The sequence below is a fragment of the Budorcas taxicolor genome, chromosome 5, assembly GCF_023091745.1.
Source record: "Budorcas taxicolor isolate Tak-1 chromosome 5, Takin1.1, whole genome shotgun sequence".
NCBI classification, from domain to species: Eukaryota; Metazoa; Chordata; class Mammalia; order Artiodactyla; family Bovidae; genus Budorcas; species Budorcas taxicolor.
In genome coordinates, this window is record NC_068914.1 from 74,356,053 (window position 1) to 74,378,595 (window position 22,543).

General features: G+C 38.8%; 1 protein-coding gene across 1 annotated transcript in view; it reads left to right on the forward strand.

Moving 5' to 3' along the window:
- The window catches only part of FAM186A (family with sequence similarity 186 member A), an 86,548-nt gene that overhangs the window by 25,250 nt on the left and 38,755 nt on the right, over positions 1-22,543 (forward strand). The window contains exons 2-3 of the mRNA XM_052640547.1: positions 10,718-10,934; positions 12,133-12,303. Coding sequence (XP_052496507.1) covers positions 10,718-10,934; positions 12,133-12,303 — 388 coding nt within the window. The remainder of the gene's footprint in view (positions 1-10,717; positions 10,935-12,132; positions 12,304-22,543) is intronic.

The window sequence follows — 22,543 nt, forward strand, 5'->3', positions numbered from 1 at the left end:
CCTGCATTTGAAGGCAGATTTTTTTTTTTAACTTTTATTTGCATTTATTTTTTGCAGCATTTATTCCTGGGCCATAAGTTTTTGTTTCTTCAGTTTTGAAGGCAGATTCTTAACCACTGGACTACCAGGGAAGTCCCAGCTTAGCTTAACGTCTTATGGTTTAACCACACGTGTGCTCAGATGCTCAGTCATGTCTGACTCTGCGACCATAAGGACTATAGCCTGCCAGGCTCCTCTGCCCATGGGATTTACTGTTTCAGAATGTCCTTCCTTTTTAAGGCTGAATAATGTTTCATTGTAAATATAGTCTACATTTTGTTATCCATTCAGCTGTCAATGCACACCTGGGTTGCTTCTATCTCTTGGCTATTATGTATAATACTATTATGAACACAGGTGTATGACTATCTGATAGGCTTCCTGTTTTCAGTTATTTTGGGTGTATACTCAGAAGTAGAATTGCTGGATCGTATGGTAATTTTATTTTTAATATTTTGGGGAACTGCATATACAGTTTCCATTATGGCTGCACCATTTTAGATTCCCACAAATAGTGCACAGGAGTTCCAAATTTTCATATCCTTACCAATATTTGTTCAGTTCAGTTGAGTTCAGTTCAGTCACTCAGTCGTGTCCAACTCTTTGTGACCCCATGAATCACAGCACACCAGGCCTTCCTGTCTATCACCAACTCCTGGAGTTCACTCAAACTCACATCCATTGAGTCGGTGATGCCATCCAGCCATCTCATCCTCTGCTGTCCCCTTTTCCACCTGCCCCCAATCCTTCCCAGCATCAGAGTCTTTTCCAATGAGTCAACTCTTCGCATGAGGTGGCCAAAGTACTGGAGTTTCAGCTTTAGCATCATTCCTTCCAAAGAACACCCAGGACTGATCTCCTTTAGAATGGACTGGTTGGATCTCCTTGCAGTCCAAGGGACTCTCAAGAGTCTTCTCCAACACCACAGTTCAAAAGCATCAATTCTTCAGCACTCAGCTTTCTTCACAGTCCAACTCTCACATCCATACGTGACTACTGGAAAAACCATAGCCTTGACTAGACGGACCTTTGTTGGCAAAGTAATGTCTCTGCTTTTGAATGTGCTATCCAGGTTGGTCATAACTTTCCTTCCAAGGAGTAAGCGTCTTTTAATTTCATGCCTGCAATCACCATCTGCAGTGATTTGGGAGCCTAAAAAAATAAAGTCTGACACTGTTTCCACTTTTTCCCCATCTATCTGCCATGAAGTGATGGGACCAGATGCCATGATCTTCGTTTTCTGAATGTTGAGCTTTAAGTCAACTCTTTCGCTCTCCTCTTTCACTTTCATCAAGGGGCTTTTTAGTTCCTCTTCGCTTTCTGCCATAAGGGTGGTGTCATCTGCATATCTGAGGTTATTGATATTTATCCTGGCAATCTTGATTCCAGCTTGTGCTTCTTCCAGCCCAGCGTTTCTCATGATGTGCTCTGCATATAAGTTAAATAAGCAGGGTGGCAATATACAGCCTTGATGGACTCCTTTTCCTATTTGGAACCAGTCTGTTCCATGTCCAGTTCTAACTGTTGCTTCCCGACCTGCATGTAGGTTTCACAAGAGGCAGGTCAGGTGGTCTGGTATTCCCATCTCTTTCAGAATTTTGCAGTTTATTGTGATCCACAAAGTCAAAGGCTTTGGCATAGTCAATCAAGCAGAAATAGATGTTTTTCTGGAACTCTTTCTTTTTCAATGATCCAGCGGATGTTGGCAATTTGATCTCTGGTTCCTCTGCCTTTTCTAAAACCAGCTTGAACATCTGGAAGTTCATGGTTCACGTATTGCTGAAGCCTGGTTTTGAGAATTTTGAGCATTACTTTACTAGCATTTGTTTTTCATAGTAGCCACCTAAGTGGATATGAAGTGATATCTCACTGTGGTTTTGATTTGCATTTACCTAATGGATGTGAGTAAAGTAATGCTTTATGCTAGTAGACCTGTAGAAAATTCTTCAAGAGATGGGAATACCAGACCACCTGACCTGCCTCTTGAGAAACCTATATGCAGGTCAGGAAGCAACAGTTAGAACTGGACATGGAACAACAGACTGGTTCCAAATAGGAAAAGGAGTACGTCAAGGCTGTATATTGCCACCCTGCTTATTTAGCTTATATGCAGAGCACATCATGAGAAATGCTGGGCTGGAAGAAGCACAAGCCGGAATCAAGATTGCTGGGAGAAATATCAATAACCTCAGATCACACCACCGTTATGGCAGAAAGCGAAGAGGAACCAAAAAGCCTCTTGATGAAGGTGAAAGAGGAGAATGAAAAAGTTGGCTTAAAGCTCAACATTCAGAAAACAAAGATCATGGCATCTGGTCCCATCACTTCATGGCAGATAGATGGGGAAACAGTGGAAACCATGTCAGACTTTATTTTGGGGGCCTCCTAAATCACTGCAGATGGTGATTGCACTCATGAAATTAAAAGACGCTTACTCCTTGGAAGGGAAGTTATGACCAACCTGGATAGCACATTCAAAAGCAGAGACATTACTTTGCCAACAAAGGTCTGTATAGTCCAGGCTGTGGTTTTTCCAGTAGTCACGTATGGATGTGAGAGTTGGACTGTGAAGAAAGCTGAGTGCTGAAGAATTGATGCTTTTGAACTGTGGTGTTGGAGAAGACTCTTGAGAGTCCCTTGGACTGCAAGGAGATCCAACCAGTCCATTCTAAAGGAGATCAGTCCTGGGTGTTCTTTGGAAGGAATGATGCTAAAGCTGAAACTCCAGTACTTTGGCCACCTCATGCGAAGAGTTGACTCATTGGAAAAGACTGATGCTGGGAGGGATTGGGGGCAGGTGGAAAAGGGGACAGCAGAGGATGAGATGGCTGGATGGCATCACCGACTGAATGGACGTGAGTTTGAGTGAACTCCGGGAGATGGTGATGGACAGGGAGGCCTGGCGTGCTGCGATTCATGAGGTCGCAAAGAGTCGGACACAACTGAGCGACTGAACTGAAGTGAACTGAATGATTAGTGATGTTGAGCTTTTATTCATGTTTGTTGGCCATTGATGCTGTTTTTGTTGTTCAGTTGCTAAGTTTTGTCCAGCTCTTTGCAACCCCATGGACTACAGCATATCAGCCTTCCCTGTCCTTCACTATCTCCTGGAGTTTACTCTAACTCATGTCCTTTAAGTTGGTGATGCCATCCAACCATCTCATCCTCTCTTGCCCCTTCTCTTCTTGCCCTCAATCTTTCCCAACACCAGGGTCTTTTCTAATTAGTCGGCTCTTCCCAACAGCTGGCCAAAGTATTGGAGCTTCAGCTTCAGCATCAGAACTTCCAATGAATATTCAGGGTTAATTTCCTTTAGGATTGACTGGTTTGATCTCTTTGCTGTCCAAGGGACCCTCAAGAGTCTTCTCCAGCACCACAGTTCAAAAACATCAATTCTTCAGCACTCAGCCTTCTTTATGGTTCAACTCTCACATCCAAACATGACTACTGAAGAAATCATAGCTTTACCTATACGGCCCTTTGACAGCAAAGTAATGTCTCTGCTTATTAATACACTGTCTAGGTTTGTCATAGCTTTTCTTCCAAGGACTAAGGGTCTTAATTTCATGGACATTTATACGTCTTTTGAATGTCTATTCAAGTCCTTTTCCCATTTATCAATTGGGTTATTTATTCATTTGATGTGAGTTGTAAGAATTCTTTATATATTGTAGTATTAACCCTTCATTAGATATATGATTTGCAAATTCTTTTTTCCCCACTCCATAGGTTGCCTTTTTACTCTGTGAATTGTGTTCCTTGATGCAGAAAAGTTTTACATTTTGATTTGTTGGCTCAGTGGTGAAGCATCTGCCTGCAACATTCTCTGGGTTGGGAAGATCCCTTGGAGAAGAAAATGGCAACCCATTCCAATATTCTTTCCTGGAAAATTCCATGGACAGGTTCCTTGCGGGCTATAGTCCATGGGGTGGCAAAAGAGTCGGACACGACTTAGCAACTAAACAATCTATTTTTACTTTTGTTGCCTGTACTTTTGGTACCAAATCCAATGTCATGAAGCTTTTCTCTCTATGTTTTCTATGTTTTATAGTTTTAGGTCTTATGCTTAGGTTTTTTAATTCATTTTGAGTTAATATTTGTATATGGTATAAGAGTCCTACTTCGTTCTTGCATGGGTGTATCCAGTTTTCCCAACATCATTTGTTGACAGATTGGCCTCTCCCATTAAAAAGCCTTGACACTCTTGTCAAAAATTATTTGACCAGGGACTTCCCTAGTGGCCCAATGGCTAAGACTCCACACTCCCAATACAGGGGATCGGGGTTCAATCCCTGGTCAGGGAACTAGACCCCACATCCCCCAACTGAGAGTATGAGTTCTGTGACTATAGATTGTGCATGGTGCAGAGGATCCAAGATTCCGAGTGCCACAACGAAGACCCAGCACAGCCAAATAAACATTTTTTAAGTTAAAAAAATTTATTTAACTATATGTGTGAAAGTTTGTTTCTGGGCTTTGTATTCTATATGTCTCTTATAATTAAAATGTGCCAGTTAACTACTGTAAATTTATAATAATAATTGAAAATGAGACGTATGAGATCTCCAACTTCATTCTTCAAGACTGTTTTGGGTATTTGGGGTTCTTTGAGATTCCACATGAATCCTAAAGATGTACTTCTATTTCTGCAAAATCATTGAGGTTTTGCTAAGGAGTGCATTAGCTGTAGATTCGTTCAATAGCATTGTTTTAACATTGTCTTTTGCCTTCTTGGTTGTTTATTATAAATAATTTTATTCTTTTGATGCTACTGTAAGTAGAATTGTTCTCTTAATTTCCTTTTCAGATTTAAAAAAGTTGTTTATTTAAACATTTTTTATTAAAAAAAAATTATTTATTTATTTGTTTTTGGCTGTACTGAGTCTTCACTGCTGCATGCGGACTTTCTCTAGCTGCGATGCACAGGCTTCTCATTGCAGTGGCTTCTCTTGTTTGGAGCACAGACTCTAGGGTGCATGGTCTCAAGTAACTGGGATGCTAGGGCTTAGTTGCCCTGCAGCATGTGGAATCGTCCCCAAGCCAGGGATCAAACCTGTGTCCCCTGCGTTGGCAGGCAAATTCTTAACCACTGAACCACCAGGGAAGTCCACAATTGATTTTTTAAATTCAATTTATTTCAACTAAACTAAAAAAAAAAAAAAGTTCACCCACTTTTCACACCATCCCTACCGCCACCTCTGGCAACAATCAAATTCTTCTCTGTAGCTATGAACTTAGTTTTATTTTAGATTTCACATGTAAGAAAGATCATATGGTATTTCTCTTCCTCTGACTTATTTCTCTTAATGTAATGCCCTCAAATTCCATCCATGTTGTTGCAAATGGAAAACCTTTATCTTTTTCTACAGATGAATACTATTTCATTGTATATTTGTGTAGGTGTATATAATACACATATACTTATCTGTTCATTATTGATGGGTGCTTGGTTCCTTTCCATATTTTGGCTATTGTACATAATGCTACAGTGAACATGGGAATACATATTTGTTTTCTAATTACTATTTTTGTTTTTTATAGCTAAATACCCCAAAGCGGAATTCCTGGATCATTATTGTAGTTCTATTTTTAATTTTTTGAGGAACCTCCATTTTGTTTTCCATGGTTATTGTTACTCAGTCACTAAGTCATGTTTGACTCTGCGACCCCATGGACTGCAGCACACCAGGCTCCTCTGTCCTCCACTATCTCCCAGAGTTTTCTCAAATTCATTTCCATTGTGTTGATGACGTTACCTAGCCATCTCATCTCCTGCTGCCCCCTTCTTTTGCCTTCCGTCTTTCCCAGCACCAGGGTCTCCAGTGAATCAGCTCTTAGCATCATGTGGCCAAAGTATTGGAGCTTCAGCTTTTTTTTCCATAGTGGCTGCACCAATTTACCCCACTAACAATGCATGAGGATTTCCTTTTCTTCACATCCTTGCCAATACTAACAAGTGTTATTATTTTCAATCTTTTTGATAATAGTCATTCTCACAGGTGTGTGGTACATTTCATTGTGATTTTGATTTGCATTTTCCTGATGATTAATGACAGTAATTATCTTCTTATGTACCCATTGAACATCTATATGTCTTTGTTGGAAAAATGTCTATGTAGATCTTCTGTCCATATTTTAATCAGATTGTTTGGGTTTTTGCTGTTGAGTTGTATGAGTTCTTTATATATTTTGAATATTACCCCCTTGTCAGACATATGATTTGCAAATATTTCCCCCCACTCAGTAGGTTGCTTTTTCATTTTGTTGATGGTTTCCTTTGCTGTGAAGAAGCTTTTTAGTTTGATGCAGTCCTACTTGCTTATTTTTGCTTTTGTTACCTTTGCTATTGGTGTGAAATCCAAAAAATTATCACCAAGAACAATGTCAAGGAGATTACTGCCTATGTGTTTTCTTCTGGAATTTTTATAGTTTGAGGTCTTACATTCAAGTTTTTCATCCATTTTGGGTTAATTTTTATGCACGGTATAAGATAGCAATCCCCAGTTTCTTTCTTCTGTATGTGGCTGCCCAGTTTTTCCAGCACCATGTATTGAAAAGACTGTCGTTTCCCAGTGTATATTCTTGGCTGCTTTGTTGTAAATTTACCGTATGTGTGTATGGGTTTATTTCTGGACTTTCCTTTCTATTCCATTGATCTGTGGGTCTGTTTTTATGCCAATATCATTTGTTTTAATTTCTATAACTTTGTACTATTGTTTGAAATCAAGGAGCTCCAGCTTTGTTCTTCTTTCTCAGTATTGCTTTAGCTATTTAGAGTCTCTTATGATTCCATACAAATTTTAGGGCTTTTTGTTCTATTTCTATAAAAAATGTTCTTAGAATTTTGATAATGATTGCTTTCTATGTGTAGACTGCTTTGGGTGGTATGAATATTTTAATTCTTAGGAGAATTAACAATATTAATTTCTTCATTTCTTTCATTTCCAATATATAGGTCTTTTACCTCAGTTAAATTTATTGCCAGGTATGTAATTTTTTTTTGCCATTGTAAATGGGATTGTTTTCTTAATTTCTCTTTCTGACAGTTCATTACTAGCATACAGAAAATTAAACATATCTATTCATTTATTAGGCTGGGTCAAGTCTTAGCTTTGCAGGATCTTTGTTGTGCTATGTGGAATCTTTTGTTGTAGTGCGTGGACTTTCTAGTTGTGGCATGTGGGCTGTAGAGTGCGTAGGCTCAGTAATTGTGGGGCATGGGCTAGGTTGCTCTGTGTCATGTGGGAGCTTAGCTCCCCGATCAGGAATCAAATGCATGTCCTTGCATTACAAGGAGGGTAACTACTGTACCACCAGGGAAGTCCCAGAAAATTAAACATGTTTTTTTTGTGTGTGTGATTTTGTATCCTGCAACTTTGCTGAATTCATTTATTTCTCCTAACAGGTTTGGGGTGTGTGTGTGTGTGTGTGTGTGTGTGTAAGCTTTAGAGTTTTCAACATATAAGATCATATCATCTGCAAACATTTTTTTTTTCTTTTCCAATTTTGATTTTTTAAAATTTATTTTTCTCCTGAATTACTCTGGCTAGGACTTCCAGCAATATGTTGAATAGAACTGATGAGAGTTGGAATCCTTTACTTGTTCCTAATCTTAGAGGAATAACTTTCAGATTTTCACCTTTCAGTATGTTAGCTTTGGGCTTGTCATATATGACATTTATTATATTGAAGTATTTTCCCTTTACACCTACTTTGGTGAGAGCTTTCATCATGAAAGGGTGTTGAATTTTGTTGCATGCTTTTTCTGTATCAGTTGAGATGATCATATGATTTTTTTCCTTCATTTTGTTAATTTGGTGTATTTCATTCATTGATTTTCACATGTTGAACCATTTTTGTATTCCTGGAATAAATCCCACGTGTTTGCAGTATCCAATTCTATTAATAAGGTGCTAATCCTATTTAGTATTTTGTTGAGGATTTTTGCAACAAAATTTATAGAGATGTTGATCTGTAGTTTTTTGGTTTTTTTTTGCAATATCTTTATCCATCTTGGTATGAGGGTAATTCTGGCCACAAAGAATGAATTGAGAAGAGTTCTTTTCCATTCTGTGGGAGAATATATGAGAAGTTGGTAATACTTTTTCCTTAATCACCATGTTATGTGTTAGTTTGTAATGTTATTCTTCATCACTTGTCTTATCAAACTTTGTCTCTGTTCTGCATTTCTGACTTACTGCAACTGCATTACCTATTTCTGACTGCAGTAATTCTAGCACCTAACATTTGATTACTCTTTTGGCATGGCGATTTGGCTTGCAAAATCCCAATCTCACTGCTATTATAAGGAGTGTAGAAGAAGTTAGGTTTATCTAAAGCCAAATTGAGAAAGTAATTGATAAAGTTGGAAAGATGGAGCAGTGGTTCTACATCTATCAGATTTATTATGCCTTTTAAAAATACTTTTAACTTCCCTTTTGTTCCTCTGAAGTGAACTTCATAGATAAAATATCTATACTCATACTTTAAGAAATTATTATATGAAGGTAAATAAAAGTGCTAAATTTAATAACATGCATTTCAATGTGTAAATTCTAAGTCAAACTTCAATAGAAGACATTACAAAGAGGTAGCAGAGGCTTGCATCTTTATGCAGAATTAAAATAAATATGAAAGCTATGAATATAGGCTGAAACAAATGCAGGTTTATTGCAGTGACACTACATACTATTAGCAATGGTGCATTGCTGGTTGGTACTATGGTGAACATTTTATTGGTGAATGGTGAAGTTTTATTGGCAAAATCCTAAAGAACATTTTCCTTTGATTAGCATAATATTTGCATTCCTGGAAATTTCAGTAAGCAATTAAACTTGGTAGGAACTCACTTTCCATTTATACTTTAAAAAGAATAAGTTTCTAGGCTCAGGTAATTATAAACAGATTTTATGTAACCTATGTGAATATCCCATTGGACAGTGAAAATTTACGCAGGATGAGCCAATTCTTAAATATGTATACTGTCCATTGCACATAGGGTGGGCTGGCACAACTTAGCATCCTTTACTAAGTACAATGTCTTCCCTTCCATTCCTTGTTACAACCAAAAGTGCTTCTTTTCTTTGGCAGACATTGTGACTTTTTTTTTTTTTTTGAAGCTTATATATTTATCTTCATTTTTTGGCTATGGTGGGTCTTCATTGCTGTGCATGGGCTTTCTCTAGTTGCGGTGGTGGGGTGGGGGTTCTACTCTCTGTTGCAATGTGTGGGCTTCTGATTGCAGTGGCTTCTCTTCTTGTGGGGCATGGGCTCCAGGCATACAGGCTTCAGTAGGTGCAGCACATAGGTTCTATAATTGGAACTCGCGGGCTCTAAAGCACTGGCTCAGTAGAAGGCTTGAGGGCTTAGTTGCTCTGCAGCATGTGTGATTTTTCTGGGACCAGGGATTGCACCAGTGTCCCTTGCCTTGCAATGCAGATTCTTAACCACTGAACCACCAGGGTAGTCCACCTCTCTCTCTCTTTTTTTTTGGCTGAGCTGGGTCTCTTTTGCTTTACGTGGGCTTTCTCCAGTTGTGTGAGCGGGGTCTACTCTTTGTTGCAGTGCTCAGGCTTCTCTTGCAGCCGAGCACAGACTCTAGCAGCACGGGCTTCAGTAATTGTAGAACCTGGGCTCAGTAGTTGCAGTTCCAGGGCTCTGGAGTAGGGGTTCAGTAGCTGTGGTGCATGAGCTTAGTTGATCTGCTGCATGTGGACTATTCCTGGACCCAACATCGAACCCATATCCCCTGCATAAGCAGGCAGATTCCTATCCACTGTACCACCAGGAAGTCCCATACATTTCTAAATGCCAGATATGAGGCAGTAATTACCCCCACCGAGAACTACTAGGATAAAGTGATGGACAGAAGAAATTTACTGATAGATTCTTGAGGAGGGGAAATAATGAAATAAAAATCATGTTGTGGAATATTCCAATAGCTGCTTTCCAGGTGTAAGGGTTAATTTTTTTTAAAGTAATTTCCTTTAATTAGTTTGTTTACAGCAGCCAAAGTCTATAAGGCATTTCACACATGTTACATGTCTCAGATCAACTGTGAACTTAACATCTCCATTATTTTACAGATGAGTCATGACTGTAGAAAATAATTTTTTAAAGAGTTATCTTTTTAAAAACAATTTTTATTTATTTTTCAGCTGTGCTGGGTCTTCATTGCTGTGAGCGCTTTCTCTAGTTGCAGCAAGAGGAGGGCTATTCTCTAGTTTCAGGCTTCTCATTGAGGTGGCTTCTCTTGTGGAACATGGGCTCTACAGAGAGGGGACTTCAGTAGTTGTGGTATATGGGCTTACTGCCCTATGGCATGTGGAATATTCCCAGACCAGGGATCGAACCCATGTCCCCTACATTGGCCGGCAGATTCTTAACCACTGGATCACCAGGAAGTCCACTAAAAGTCATTTTAAGGAGGGAGCTAGAGTTAGAATCCAGATATAATTTCAAACCAAATATTCTTTTCATTATATCATAGAAATTCTAGGATGAAGGCAGAGAAAAAAAAATTAAGAGGAAAATCTTAGACTTACAGAAAGATTAGAATTAAAAAGCTTTTGATTAGAGAGCTTTATAGTGACTATCACTGACATTCTGGGAAGAAAGGTGATCAAATCTTATTGTCAAACAGGATTTATTACTATAATCCCCCTTTTTATTCTTATAGTATCTTAATATGCAGCTGACAGACATAATGCAAAATGTGAAGCGTATAATAAATCGCTATACTATGAATGAGAATATGCATGCTGGAAGGAAAATGTCCCTTATAGAACATAAGAAACGGAGAGGAAGCTTGCTGGAGAAAATAGTTGCTTGTGCTAAGACTGCTGAAATTAAAGACAAGACTCTTGCCTACATTCTGGCCTGGTTGGAAGAATGGAGTAAGTTCCCAGAAGTGATTTAAAGTTAATGAAAAACCTACAGAACAGAATTATAAGTAAATTTTGAAGGATTAGAAGACTAAAGAAGGAAAAGCTAAGATGGTTAAACAGTTGCTCTCTGTTTCAGGAAGGAAAACAAATTTGCTCACTTAGCATGCTCCTGCCCAGTGTCTTAATGCTTCCTAGTCCCTTGCCTGAAACATTTTATACCAGGTAGCCACATGGTTTATTCTCTGCTTATACCTCACTTTATTTATTTATTTATTTTTTTTATATACCTCACTTTAAAATGAGGTGTTCTCTGACCATCCCCATTCTCTACACCCTGGCACTGGCTGTTATTCTTTACAATTTTTTATGTATAGCTTTTCTTACCATCTGGCACAGTTTATAATTAATAATTAATATTTTTAAAAAATTTTGTTTGTTTCCTTTCACTAGAATATAAACAGTAATAAAATCAGGGAATTTGTTTTATTCAATGCTGTGTCTTCAGCATCTAGAACAGTATATGACAGAGGAGACTCTAGTTAAATGAAAGAATGAATAAGCTAAGAATACAAAAAAGAGAAATTTCATTTAGTTACAAGAAATCTCATATAACAAGGGTTATGAAATACTAGAAAACTTACCAAGGGAGTTAATTGGGGTTTTAATCCCCAGTATTAAAGCATATAATCACATTTTAGATCTTTATCCTTGATATCAGATAATTAAACCAATTAGACACCTTGGCATCCCACTCCAGTACTCTTGCCTGGAAAATCCCATGGACAGAGGAGCCTGGTGCGCTGCAGTCCATGAGGCCGCTAAGTGTCGGACACGACTGAGTGACTTCACTTTCACTTTTCACTTTCATGCAATGGAGAAGGAAATGGCAACCCACTCCAGTGTTCTTGCCTGGAGAATCCCAGGGACAGAGAAGCCTGGTGGGGAGGCCGTCTATGAGGTTGCACAGAATCAGATACGACTGAAGCGACTTAGCAGCAGCAGCAGCTATATTTTAAGCATATTTTCATGCCCAAGCCCAAGTCTTTTCTTTTTTCATTTCTTCACAGAGAAAAGCCTCAGAATAGAAATAGGTATAAGCTATCTGTATTTCCCAATACTATAATATTGACTAGGTAGCCAATATTGTAAGCCTATATGGTTGTAATTATTTTTCTGCACAAAAGTAATTTTTTTTACTCTCTTCAAGATGTCACTTTGTCTGAGATCACTGCAATTGATATTGAAGAACACCATCACTGTTTAGCACAAATGGAGATGTTACCAGAAACATTCAAAGCTATTGAGAGCAATGTCAAGATACTAAGCAGAATTACTACATATTTGCTTGAAGAAAAGAAGAAACAAAAGAAAAAAACAGGTAAGAGTGCTCTAAGACATTGGATATAGATTTTACTTTTTCTAAAAAATAGCTTTATTGAGGTATAATTTACATACCATAAAGTTTACCCACAATAGTTGTATAATTCAATGGCTTTTAATACATTTAGAATTGTGCAACTATCACCACAGTCTAACTTTAGAACATTTTATGATCCACGAAAGATCCCTCAGGCCCATTTGCAGTCAATCTTCATTCCCACCTTCAGCCCCAGACAATAAATAATCTACCTTCTATCTCAATCGATTTGCCTTTCTTGGATATTTCATAAAATGGAATCATATTTTCATATAGTCCTTTATGTCTGGTTTCTTTCATTTAGCGTAATGTTTCGACATTCAGCCATGCTACCAAATGTAACACATAGTTTTAGTCTGTAGTTTGTAGTTTCTTCCTTTCTAGTGCCAATCGTACACCGTTGTTTGCATATACCAAACTTTATTTATCCATTTACCAGTTTATTTGCATTGCTCCCACTTTTTCATTTTTTTGAATAATGCCGCTATGAACACACATGTATGTTTTTGTATGAACGTAAATTTTCATTTCTTTTTGGAAATACCTAGGAGCAGAATTTCTATGTCATTTATTTATCTATTGCTGGTAAACATATATTTAACTTTTTAAGAAATTATTAGCTGATTTCCCAAGTGATAGCACCATTTAAATTTTCACCAGCAATGTATTAGGGTTCCACTTACTTCACGTTTCCAACAACACTTGTTATTGGCTTTTTTTGTTTTAGTATAATTGCTTTACAACGTTCTCTTAGTTTCTACTGTCTTTTTTATTATAGCTTTCCTAATAGGTGTGAAGTGGTTTCTCATTGTGGCTTTAATTTGCATTTCCCTGACTAATGATACTGAGTACTTTTTCATGTGCTTATTGGACATTCTTATATTTTCTTTGATGAAACATCTATCCAAATACTTAATCATTTTCATTATTGAGTTTTAAGAGCTTCTTAGATATTCTGGATACAAGTCCTTTTTCATAAAAGTAATTTGCAAATGTTTTCTCCCAGTCTGTGGCTTGTCTTTTCATTTTCTTAATGGAGCCTTGAAGCCCAAGAGTGTTTAATTCTGATGAAGTTCCATCAGTTTATCTTTCTTTTTTTCTTATATGGATCATGGTTTTAGTGTTGCATTAAGAACTTGTATCAGTCAGGGTTCAACTCTGAAAACAGAACCAAAAGGAGATTATATTTTATCTATCCATCTATCTAGCACACTGCAATTTGGAACATATTTGGTATTATTTTAATCCTTTTAAATGTACCGGGGGGGTGCGGTGGTGGATGAATAGGACGGGGAGACCACTTTCTCCCCCACAAATTCATAAAAAGAACATTTAAACGCTGAGTAAATTCCACAAAACAACTTCTGAATGCCGGCAGAGGACATCAGGCACCCAGAAAAGCAGCCCATTGTCTTCGAAAGAAGGTAGGAAAAAATATAAAAGACAAAAAAAGAGACAAAAGAGGTAGGGACAGAGCTCTGTCCTGGGAAGGGAGTCTTAAAAAGAGAGAAGTTTCCAAACACCAGGAAACACTCTCACTGCCGAGTCTGTGGCGAGCCTTGGAAGCACAGAGGGCAACATAACAGGGAGGAAAAATAAATAAATAATTAAAACCCACAGATTACAAGCCCAACGGTAACTCCCCCAGTGGAGAAGCAGCGCTGACGCCTGCACCCACCACTAGCAAGCAGGGGCTGGGCAGGAAGGTGCAGGCTGCATTGCTCAGAGTAAGGATCTGGCCTGAATGCCCCGAGGGCAATCTGAGCAAACTAACTTGGGCTAGCAAACCAGACTGTGGGATAGCTACCATGGGAAAACTGCCAGGCCCGCGCACAGAACAAGGAGTGAACAGAACTAGCCAGCTGCAGACCATCCCCCTCTGGTGACAGGCAGCCAGAGCTGGAAGGGGGCAATCGCAGCCCCAGAGAGACATTATCTACCAAACTGCAAGCAGGCTTCTTTGCTAACTAAGACTTCTTGGGGTTCTGGACAGTCAACATCTGCCTGAGAAGGTGCGTGGGTTGTACACCCAGAAAACCGAGCGACAGGGACTGGGGAGGCGATAAGTCGCAGTGACTGCACACGCCAAACACCTCATCACCTGGGAAGGGCACAAAATGCAGGCCCAACCGAGTCTGCACCTCTGAGGACTACCCGAGTGCCTGAACCTGAGCGGCTTAGACCTGGGAGGTGCATGCAGCCCAGGGCCGGCCTCAGACAGTTCCCGTTGGAGCATCCTAAAGAAGGCAATGGCACCCCGCTCCAGTACTCTTGCCTGCAAAATCCCATGGGCGGAGGAGCCTGGTCGGCTGCAGTCCATGGGGTCACAAAGAGTCGGACACGACTGAGCGACTTCACTTTCACTTTTCACTTTCCTGCATTGGAGAAGGAAGTGACAACCCACTCCAGTGTTCTTGCCTGGAGAATTCCAGGGATGGGGGAGCCTGGTGGGCTGCCATCTATGGGGTCGCGCAGAGTAGGACAGGACTGAAGCGACTTAGCAGCAGCAGAGCCTGAGCAGTGTGGGCAGGGAGGGCGCATGACCTGTGAGTGGGGGCAGGCCCAGTGTGGCTGAGGCACTGCCAGCACACACCAGTGTTATTTGTTTGCAGCGTCCCTCCCTCCCCGTAGCCTGACTGAACAAGTGAGCCTAAAAAAGGTGTCCACCACCGCCCCCTTTGTGTCAGGGTGGAAATCAGACACTGAAGAGACCAGCAAACAGAAGAAGCTAAAACAGAGGGAACCGCCTTGTAAGTGACAGGTGCAATAGATTAAAACCCTGTCGTTAGTACCGACTACATGGGAAGGGGCCTATAGATGTTGAGAAATATAAGCCAGACCAAGGAAATACCCAAAATTGAACTGACCCTGCAATACCCACAACAACACCAGAGAAAGTCCTAGATACATTTTTTATTATTTTTATGATCATTCTTTTTTTAAAAATTTTTAAGTCCTCTATTACTCCTTTAATTTTCACTTTTATAACCTACTATTACTTTGCAAACAAAAGATACCACTTTTTAAAAGCAAACTTCATATATATATATTTTATAATTTTTGTGACCTTTTTTTCTCTTTTTTTCTTCTTTTCTTTAATATCATATTTTTGAAATTCCAAACTCTAGTCTAGATTTTTAATCTTTGCTTTTTGGTATTTGTTATCAATTTTGTACCTTTAAGAACCCAATCTTCAGTACCCATTTTTACTTGGGAGCGAGATTACTGGCTTGACTGCTCTCTCCCACTTTGGACTCCACTTTTTCCCCACCAGGTCGCCTCTGTCTCCTTCCTACCCTCTTTCTTCTCTACCCAACTCTGTGAATCTCTGTGTGTTCCAGACGGTCGAGAACACTTAGGGAACTGATTACTGGCTGGATCTGTCTCTCTCCTTTTGATTCCCCTCTTTTATCCTCCTGGCCACCTCTGTCTCCTTCCTCCCTCTTCTCTTCTCTGTATTACTCCGTGAACATCTCTGAGCGGTCCACTTGTGGAGTGCACATAAGGAAGTGATTACTGGCTTGCTTTCTCTCTCCTCTATTGATTCCACCTCATCTCATTTGGGTCACCTCTAACTCCTCCCTCTTCTCTTCTCCATGTAACTCTGTGAACCTCTCTCGATGTCCCTCACTGTGGAGAAACTTTTCATCTTTAACCTAGATGTTTTATCAATGGTGCTGTACAGAAGGAGAAGTCTTGAGACTACTGTAAAAATAAGACTGAAAACCAGAAGCAAGAGGCTTAAGTCCAAACCCTGAGAACACCAGAGAACTCCCGACTCCAGGGAACATTAATTGACAGGAGCTCATCAAACGCCTCCATACCTACACTGAAACCAAGCACCACCTAAAGGCCAACAAGTTCCAGAGCAAGACATACCATGCAAATTCTTCAGCAATACAGGAACATAGCCCTGAGCTCCAATATACAAGCTTCCCAAAGTTACTCCAAAACCATTGACATCTCGTAACCCATTACGGGACACTTCATTGCACTCCAGAGAGAAGAAATCCAGCTCTACCCTCCAAAACACCGACACAAACTTCCCTAACCAAGAAACCTTGACAAGCCACCTGTACAACCCCACCCACAGCAAGGAAACTCCACAATAGAGAACTCCACAAACTGCCAGAATACAGAAAGGCCACCCCAAACTCAGCAATATAAACAAGATGAAGAGACAGTGGAATACCCAGCAGGTAAAGGAACAGGGTAAATGCCCACCAAACCAAACAAAAGAGGAAGAGATAAGGAATCTACCTGAGAAAGAATTCCAAATAATGATAGTGAAAATGATCCAAAATCTTGAAATAAAAATGGAATCACAGATAAATAGCCTGAAGACAAGGATTGAGAAGATGCAAGAAAGGTTTAACAAGGACCTAGAAGAAATAAAAAAGAATTAATATATAATGAACAATGCAAAAAATGAGATAAAAAATACTCTGGAGGCAACAAATAGTAGAATAACAGAGGCAGAAGATAGGATTAGTGAATTAGAAGATAGAATGGTAGAAATAAATGAATCAGAGAGAAAAAAAGAAAAATGAATTAAAAGAAATGAGGACAATCTCAGAGACCTCCAGGACAGTGTTAAATACCCCAACATTCGAATCATAGGAGTCCCAGAAGAAGAAGACAAAAAGAAAGACCATGAGAAAATACTTGAGGAGATAATAGTTGAAAACTTCCCTAAAATGGGGAAGGAAATAATCACCCAAGTCCAAGAAACCCAGAGAGTCCCAAACAGGATAAACCCAAGGCGAAACGCCCCAAGACACATATTAATCAAATTAACAAAGATAAAACACAAAGAACAAATATTAAAAGCAGCAAAGGAAAAACAACAAATAACACACAAGGGGATTCCCATAAGGATAACAGCTGATCTTTCAATAGAAACTCTTCAGGCCAGGAGGGAATGGCGAGACATACTTAAAGTGATGAAAGAAAATAACCTACAACCCAGATTACTGTACCCAGCAAGGATCTCATTCAAATATGAAGGAGAAATCAAAAGCTTTACAGACAAGCAAAAGCTGAGATAATTCAGCACCACCAAACCAGCTCTCCAACAAATGCTAAAGGATCTTCTCTAGACAGGAAACACAGAAAGGGTGCATAAACTTGAACCCAAAACAATAAAGTAAACGGCAATAGGATCATACATATCAATAATTACCTTAAATGTAAATGGGTTGAATGCCCCAACCAAAAGACAAAGACTGGCTGAATGGATACAAAAACAAGACCCCTATATATGTTGTCTACAAGAGACCCACCTCAAAACAGGGGACACATGTAGACTGAAAGTGAAGGGCTGGAAAAAGATATTCCATGCAGATAGAGACCAAAAGAAAGCAGGAGTAGCAATACTCATATCAGATAAAATAGACTTTAAAACAAAAGCGTGGAAAGAGACAAAGAAGGACACTACATAATGATCAAAGGATCAATCCAAGAAGAAGATATAACAATTATAAATATATATGCACCCAACATAGGAGCACCACAATATGTAAGACAAATGCTAACAAGTATGAAAGGGGAAATTAACAATAACACAATAATAGTGGGAGACTTTAATACCCCACTCACACCTATGGATAGATCAACTAAACAGAAAATTAACAAGGAAACACAAACTTTAAACAATACAATAGACCAGTTAGACCTAATTGATATCTATAGGACATTTCACCCCAAAACAATGAATTTCACCTTTTTCTCAAGTGCACACAGAACCTTCTCCAGGATAGATCACATCCTGGGCCATAAATCTAGCCTTGGTAAATTCAAAAAAATTGAAATTATTCCAAGCATCTTTTCTGACCACAATGCAGTAAGATTAGATCTCAATTACAGGAGAAAAACTATTAAAAATTCCAACATATGGAGGCTGAACAACACGCTGCTGAATAACCAACAAATCACAGAAGAAATCAAAAAGAAATCAAAATATGCATAGAAATGAATGAAAATGAAAACACAACAACCCAAAACCTGTGGGACACTGTAAAAGCAGTGCTAAGGGGAAAGTTCATAGCAATACAGGCATACCTCAAGAAACAAGAAAAAAGTCAAATAAATAACCTAACTCTACACCTAAAGCAACTAGAAAAGGAAGAAATGAAGAACCCCAGGGATAGTAGAAGGAAAGAAATCTTAAAAATTAGGGCAGAAATAAATGCAAAAGAAACAAAAGAGACCATAGCAAAAATCAACAAAGCCAAAAGCTGGTTCTTTGAAAGGATAAATAAAATTGACAAACCATTAGCCAGACTCATCAAGAAACAAAGGGAGAAAAGTCAAATCAATAAAATTAGAAATGAAAATGAAGAGATTACAACAGACAACACAGAAATACAAAGGATCATAAGAGACTAATATCAGCAATTATATGACAATAAAATGGACAACGTGGAAGAAATGGACAAATTCTTAGAAAAGTACAACTTTCTAAACTGAACCAGGAAAAAATAGAAAAGCTTAACAGACCCAAGCACGGAAATTGAAACTGTAATCAGAAATCTTCCAGCAAACAAAAGCCCAGGTCCGATGGCTTCACAGCTGAATTCTACCAAAAATTTAGAGAAGAGCTAACACCTATCCTACTCAAACTCTTCCAGAAAATTGCAGAGGAAGGTCAACTTCCAAACTCATTCTAGGAGGCCACCATCACCCTAATACCAAAACCTGAAAAAGATGCCACAAAAAAAGAAAACTACAGGCCAATATCACTGATGAACATAGATGCAAAAATCCTTCACAAAATTCTAGCAATCAGAAGCCAACAACACATTAAAAAGATCATACACCATGACCAAGTGGACTTTATCCCAGGGATGCAAGGATTTTTCAATATCTGCAAATCAATCAATGTAATACACCACATAACAAATTGAAAAATAAAAGCCATATGATTATCTCAATAGATGCAGAGAAAGCCTTTGACAAAATTCAACATCCATTTATGATAAAAAAAAAAACTCTCCAGAAAGTAGGAATAGAAGGAACATACCTCAACATAATAAAAGCTATATATGACAAACCCACAGCAAACATTATCCTCAATGGTGAAAAATTGAAAGGATTTCTCCTAAAGTCAGGAACAAGACAAGGGTGCCCACTTTCACCACTACTATTCAACCTAGTTTTGGAAGTTTGGGCCACAGCAATCAGAGCAGAAAAAGAAATAAAAGGAATCCAAATTGGAAAAGAAGTAAAACTCTCACTGTTTGCAGATGACATGAGCCTCTGCATAGAAAACCCTAAAGAATCCACCAGAAAATTACTAGAGCTAATCAATGAATATAGTAAAGTTGCAGGATATAAAATCAACACACAGAAATCCCTTGCATTCCTATACACTAATAATGAGAAAATAGAAAGAGAAATTAAGGAAACAATTCCATTCACCATTGCAACAAAAAGAATAAAATACTTAGGAATTTGTCTACCTAAAGAAACTAAAGACCTATATATAGAAAACTATAAAACACTGGTGAAAGAAATCAAAGAGGACACTAATGGATGGAGAAATATACCATGTGCATGGATCGGAAGAATCAATATAGTGAAAATGAGTATATTACCCAAAGCAATCTATAGATTCAATGCAATCCCTATCAAGCTACCAATGGTATTTTTCACAGAACTAGAACAAATAATTTCACAATTTGTATGGAAATACAAAAAACCTCAAATAGAAAAGTTATGACAAACCTAGACAGCATATTAAAAAGCAGAGACATTACTTTGCCAGCAAAGGTCCGTCTAGTCAAAGCTATGATTTTTCCAGTAGTCATGTATGGATGTGAGAGTTTGACTATAAAGAAAGCTAAGTACTGAAGTATATTGATGCTTTTGAACTGTGGTGTTGGAGAAGACTCTTGAGTGTCCCTTGGACTGCAAGGAGAACAATCCAGTCTATCCTAAAGGAAATCCGTCTTGAATATTCATTGGAAGGACTTATGCTGAAGCTGAAACTCTAATACTTTGGCCACCTGATGCAAAGAACTGACTCATTTGTAAAGACCCTGATGCTAGAGGCATCTCCTGAAGGCAGGAGAAGAAGGGGATGACAGAGGATGAGATGGTTGGATGGCATTACTCTAATACTTTGGCCACTTGATGCAAAGAACTTACTTATTTGTAAAGACCCTGATGCTGGAGGCATCTCCTGAAGGCAGGAGGAGAAGGGGATGACAGAGAATGAGATGGTTGGATGGCATTACCAACTCAATAGACATGAGTTTGAGTAAACTCCAGGAGTTGGTGATAGACAGGGAGGCCTTGCATGCTGCAGTCCATGGGGTCACAGTCAGACACAACTGAGCGACTGAACTGAACTCTGTATATAAGTTAAATAAACAGGGTACAGTATACAGTCTTGCCATATTCCTTTCTCAATTTGGAACCAGTCCATTGTTCCATATCTGTTTCTAACTGTTACTACTTGACCTTCATACAGATTTCTCAAGAGGCAGTTAAGGTTGTCTGGAATTCCCAACTCTTGAAGAATTTTCCAGAGTTTGCTGTGGTCCACACATTCAAAGGGTTTGGAAGTCATTGAAGCAGAAGTAGATGTTTTCCTGGAATTCTCTTGCTTTTTCAATGATCCAATGGATGTTGGCAATTTGATCTTTGGTCCCTTCACCTTTTCTAAATCCAGCTTGAACATTTGGAAGTTCTCAGTGCACGTACTCTTGAAGCCTAGCTTGGAGAATTTGAGCATTTCTTGCTAGCATGTAAGATGACTGCAACTGTGCAGTAGTTTGAGCATTTTTGGCATTGCCTTTCTTTGGGATTGGAGTGAAAACTGACCTTTTCCAGTCCTGTGGCCACTGCTGAGTTTTCCAAATTTGCTGGTATATTGAGTGCAGCACTTTCACAGCATTATCTTTAGGATCTGAAATAGCTCAGCTGGAATTCCATCACCTCTGCTAACTTTGTTCATAGTGATGCTTCCTAAGGCCCACTTGACTTTGCACTCCAAGATGTATGGCTCTAGGTGGAAGATCACACCATCTTGGTTATCTGGGTCATTAAGATCTTTTTTTGTATAGTTCTTCTGTGTATTCTTGCCACCTCTTCTTAATATCTTCTGCTTCTGTTAGTTCCATACCATTTCTGTCCTTTATTGAGCCCATCTTTGCATGAAATGTTCCCTTGGTATCTCTAATTTTCTTGAAGAGATCTCTAGTCTTTCCCTTTCATTGTTTTCTTGTGTTTCTTTGCACTGATCACTTAGGAAGACTTTCTTATCTCTCCTATTCTTTGGAACTCTGCATTCAGATAGATATAGCTTTCCTTTTCTCCTTTACCTTTCATTCTCTTCTTTTCTTAGCTATTTGTAAGTTCTCCTCAGGCAACTATTTTGCCTTCTTACATTTCTTTTTCTTGGGGATGGTTTTGATCACCACCTCCCATACAATATTATGAACCCTCCATCCATAGTTCTTCAGGCACTCTGTTTATTGGATCTAATCCCTTAAATCTATTTGTCACTTCCACTATATATAATCATAAGTGATTTCATACAGTTTTCATACAGTTTCATACACCACCTGAATTTTCTAGTGGTGTTTTTTCTTTCTTCAATTTAAGTCTGAATTTTGCAATAAGGAGTTCATGATCTGAGCCATAGTCAGATCTCAGTCTTGTTTTTGCTGACTGTATAGAGTTTCTCCATCTTTGGCTGCAAAGAATATAATCAATCTGATTTCTCTATTGACCATCTGGTGATGTCCATGTGTAGAGTCGTCTCTTTTGTTGTTGGAAGAGGGTGTTTGCTGTGACCAGTGTGCTCTCTTGGCAAAACTCTGTTAGCCTTTGCCCTGTTTCATTTTGTACTCCAAGGCCAAACTTTCCTGTTACTCCAGGTATCTCTTGACTTCCTACTTTTGCATTCCAGTCCCCTATAATAGAAAAGACATCTTTCTTGGTGTTAGTTCTAGAAGGTCTGGTAGGTCTTCATAGAACCGTTCAACTTCAGCGTCTTCAGCATTAGTGGTTGGTGCATAGACTTGGATTACTGTGATACTGAATGATTTGCTTTGGAAACAAACAGAGATCATTCTGTCATTTTTGAGACTGCACCCGAGTACTGTGGTTATTGTTAGTATAATTGAATCTAAGATGTGTTGCTTATATTTGGATGTTTGGGGTTTTTTTTTTTAAATACAATCTGACAATCTCT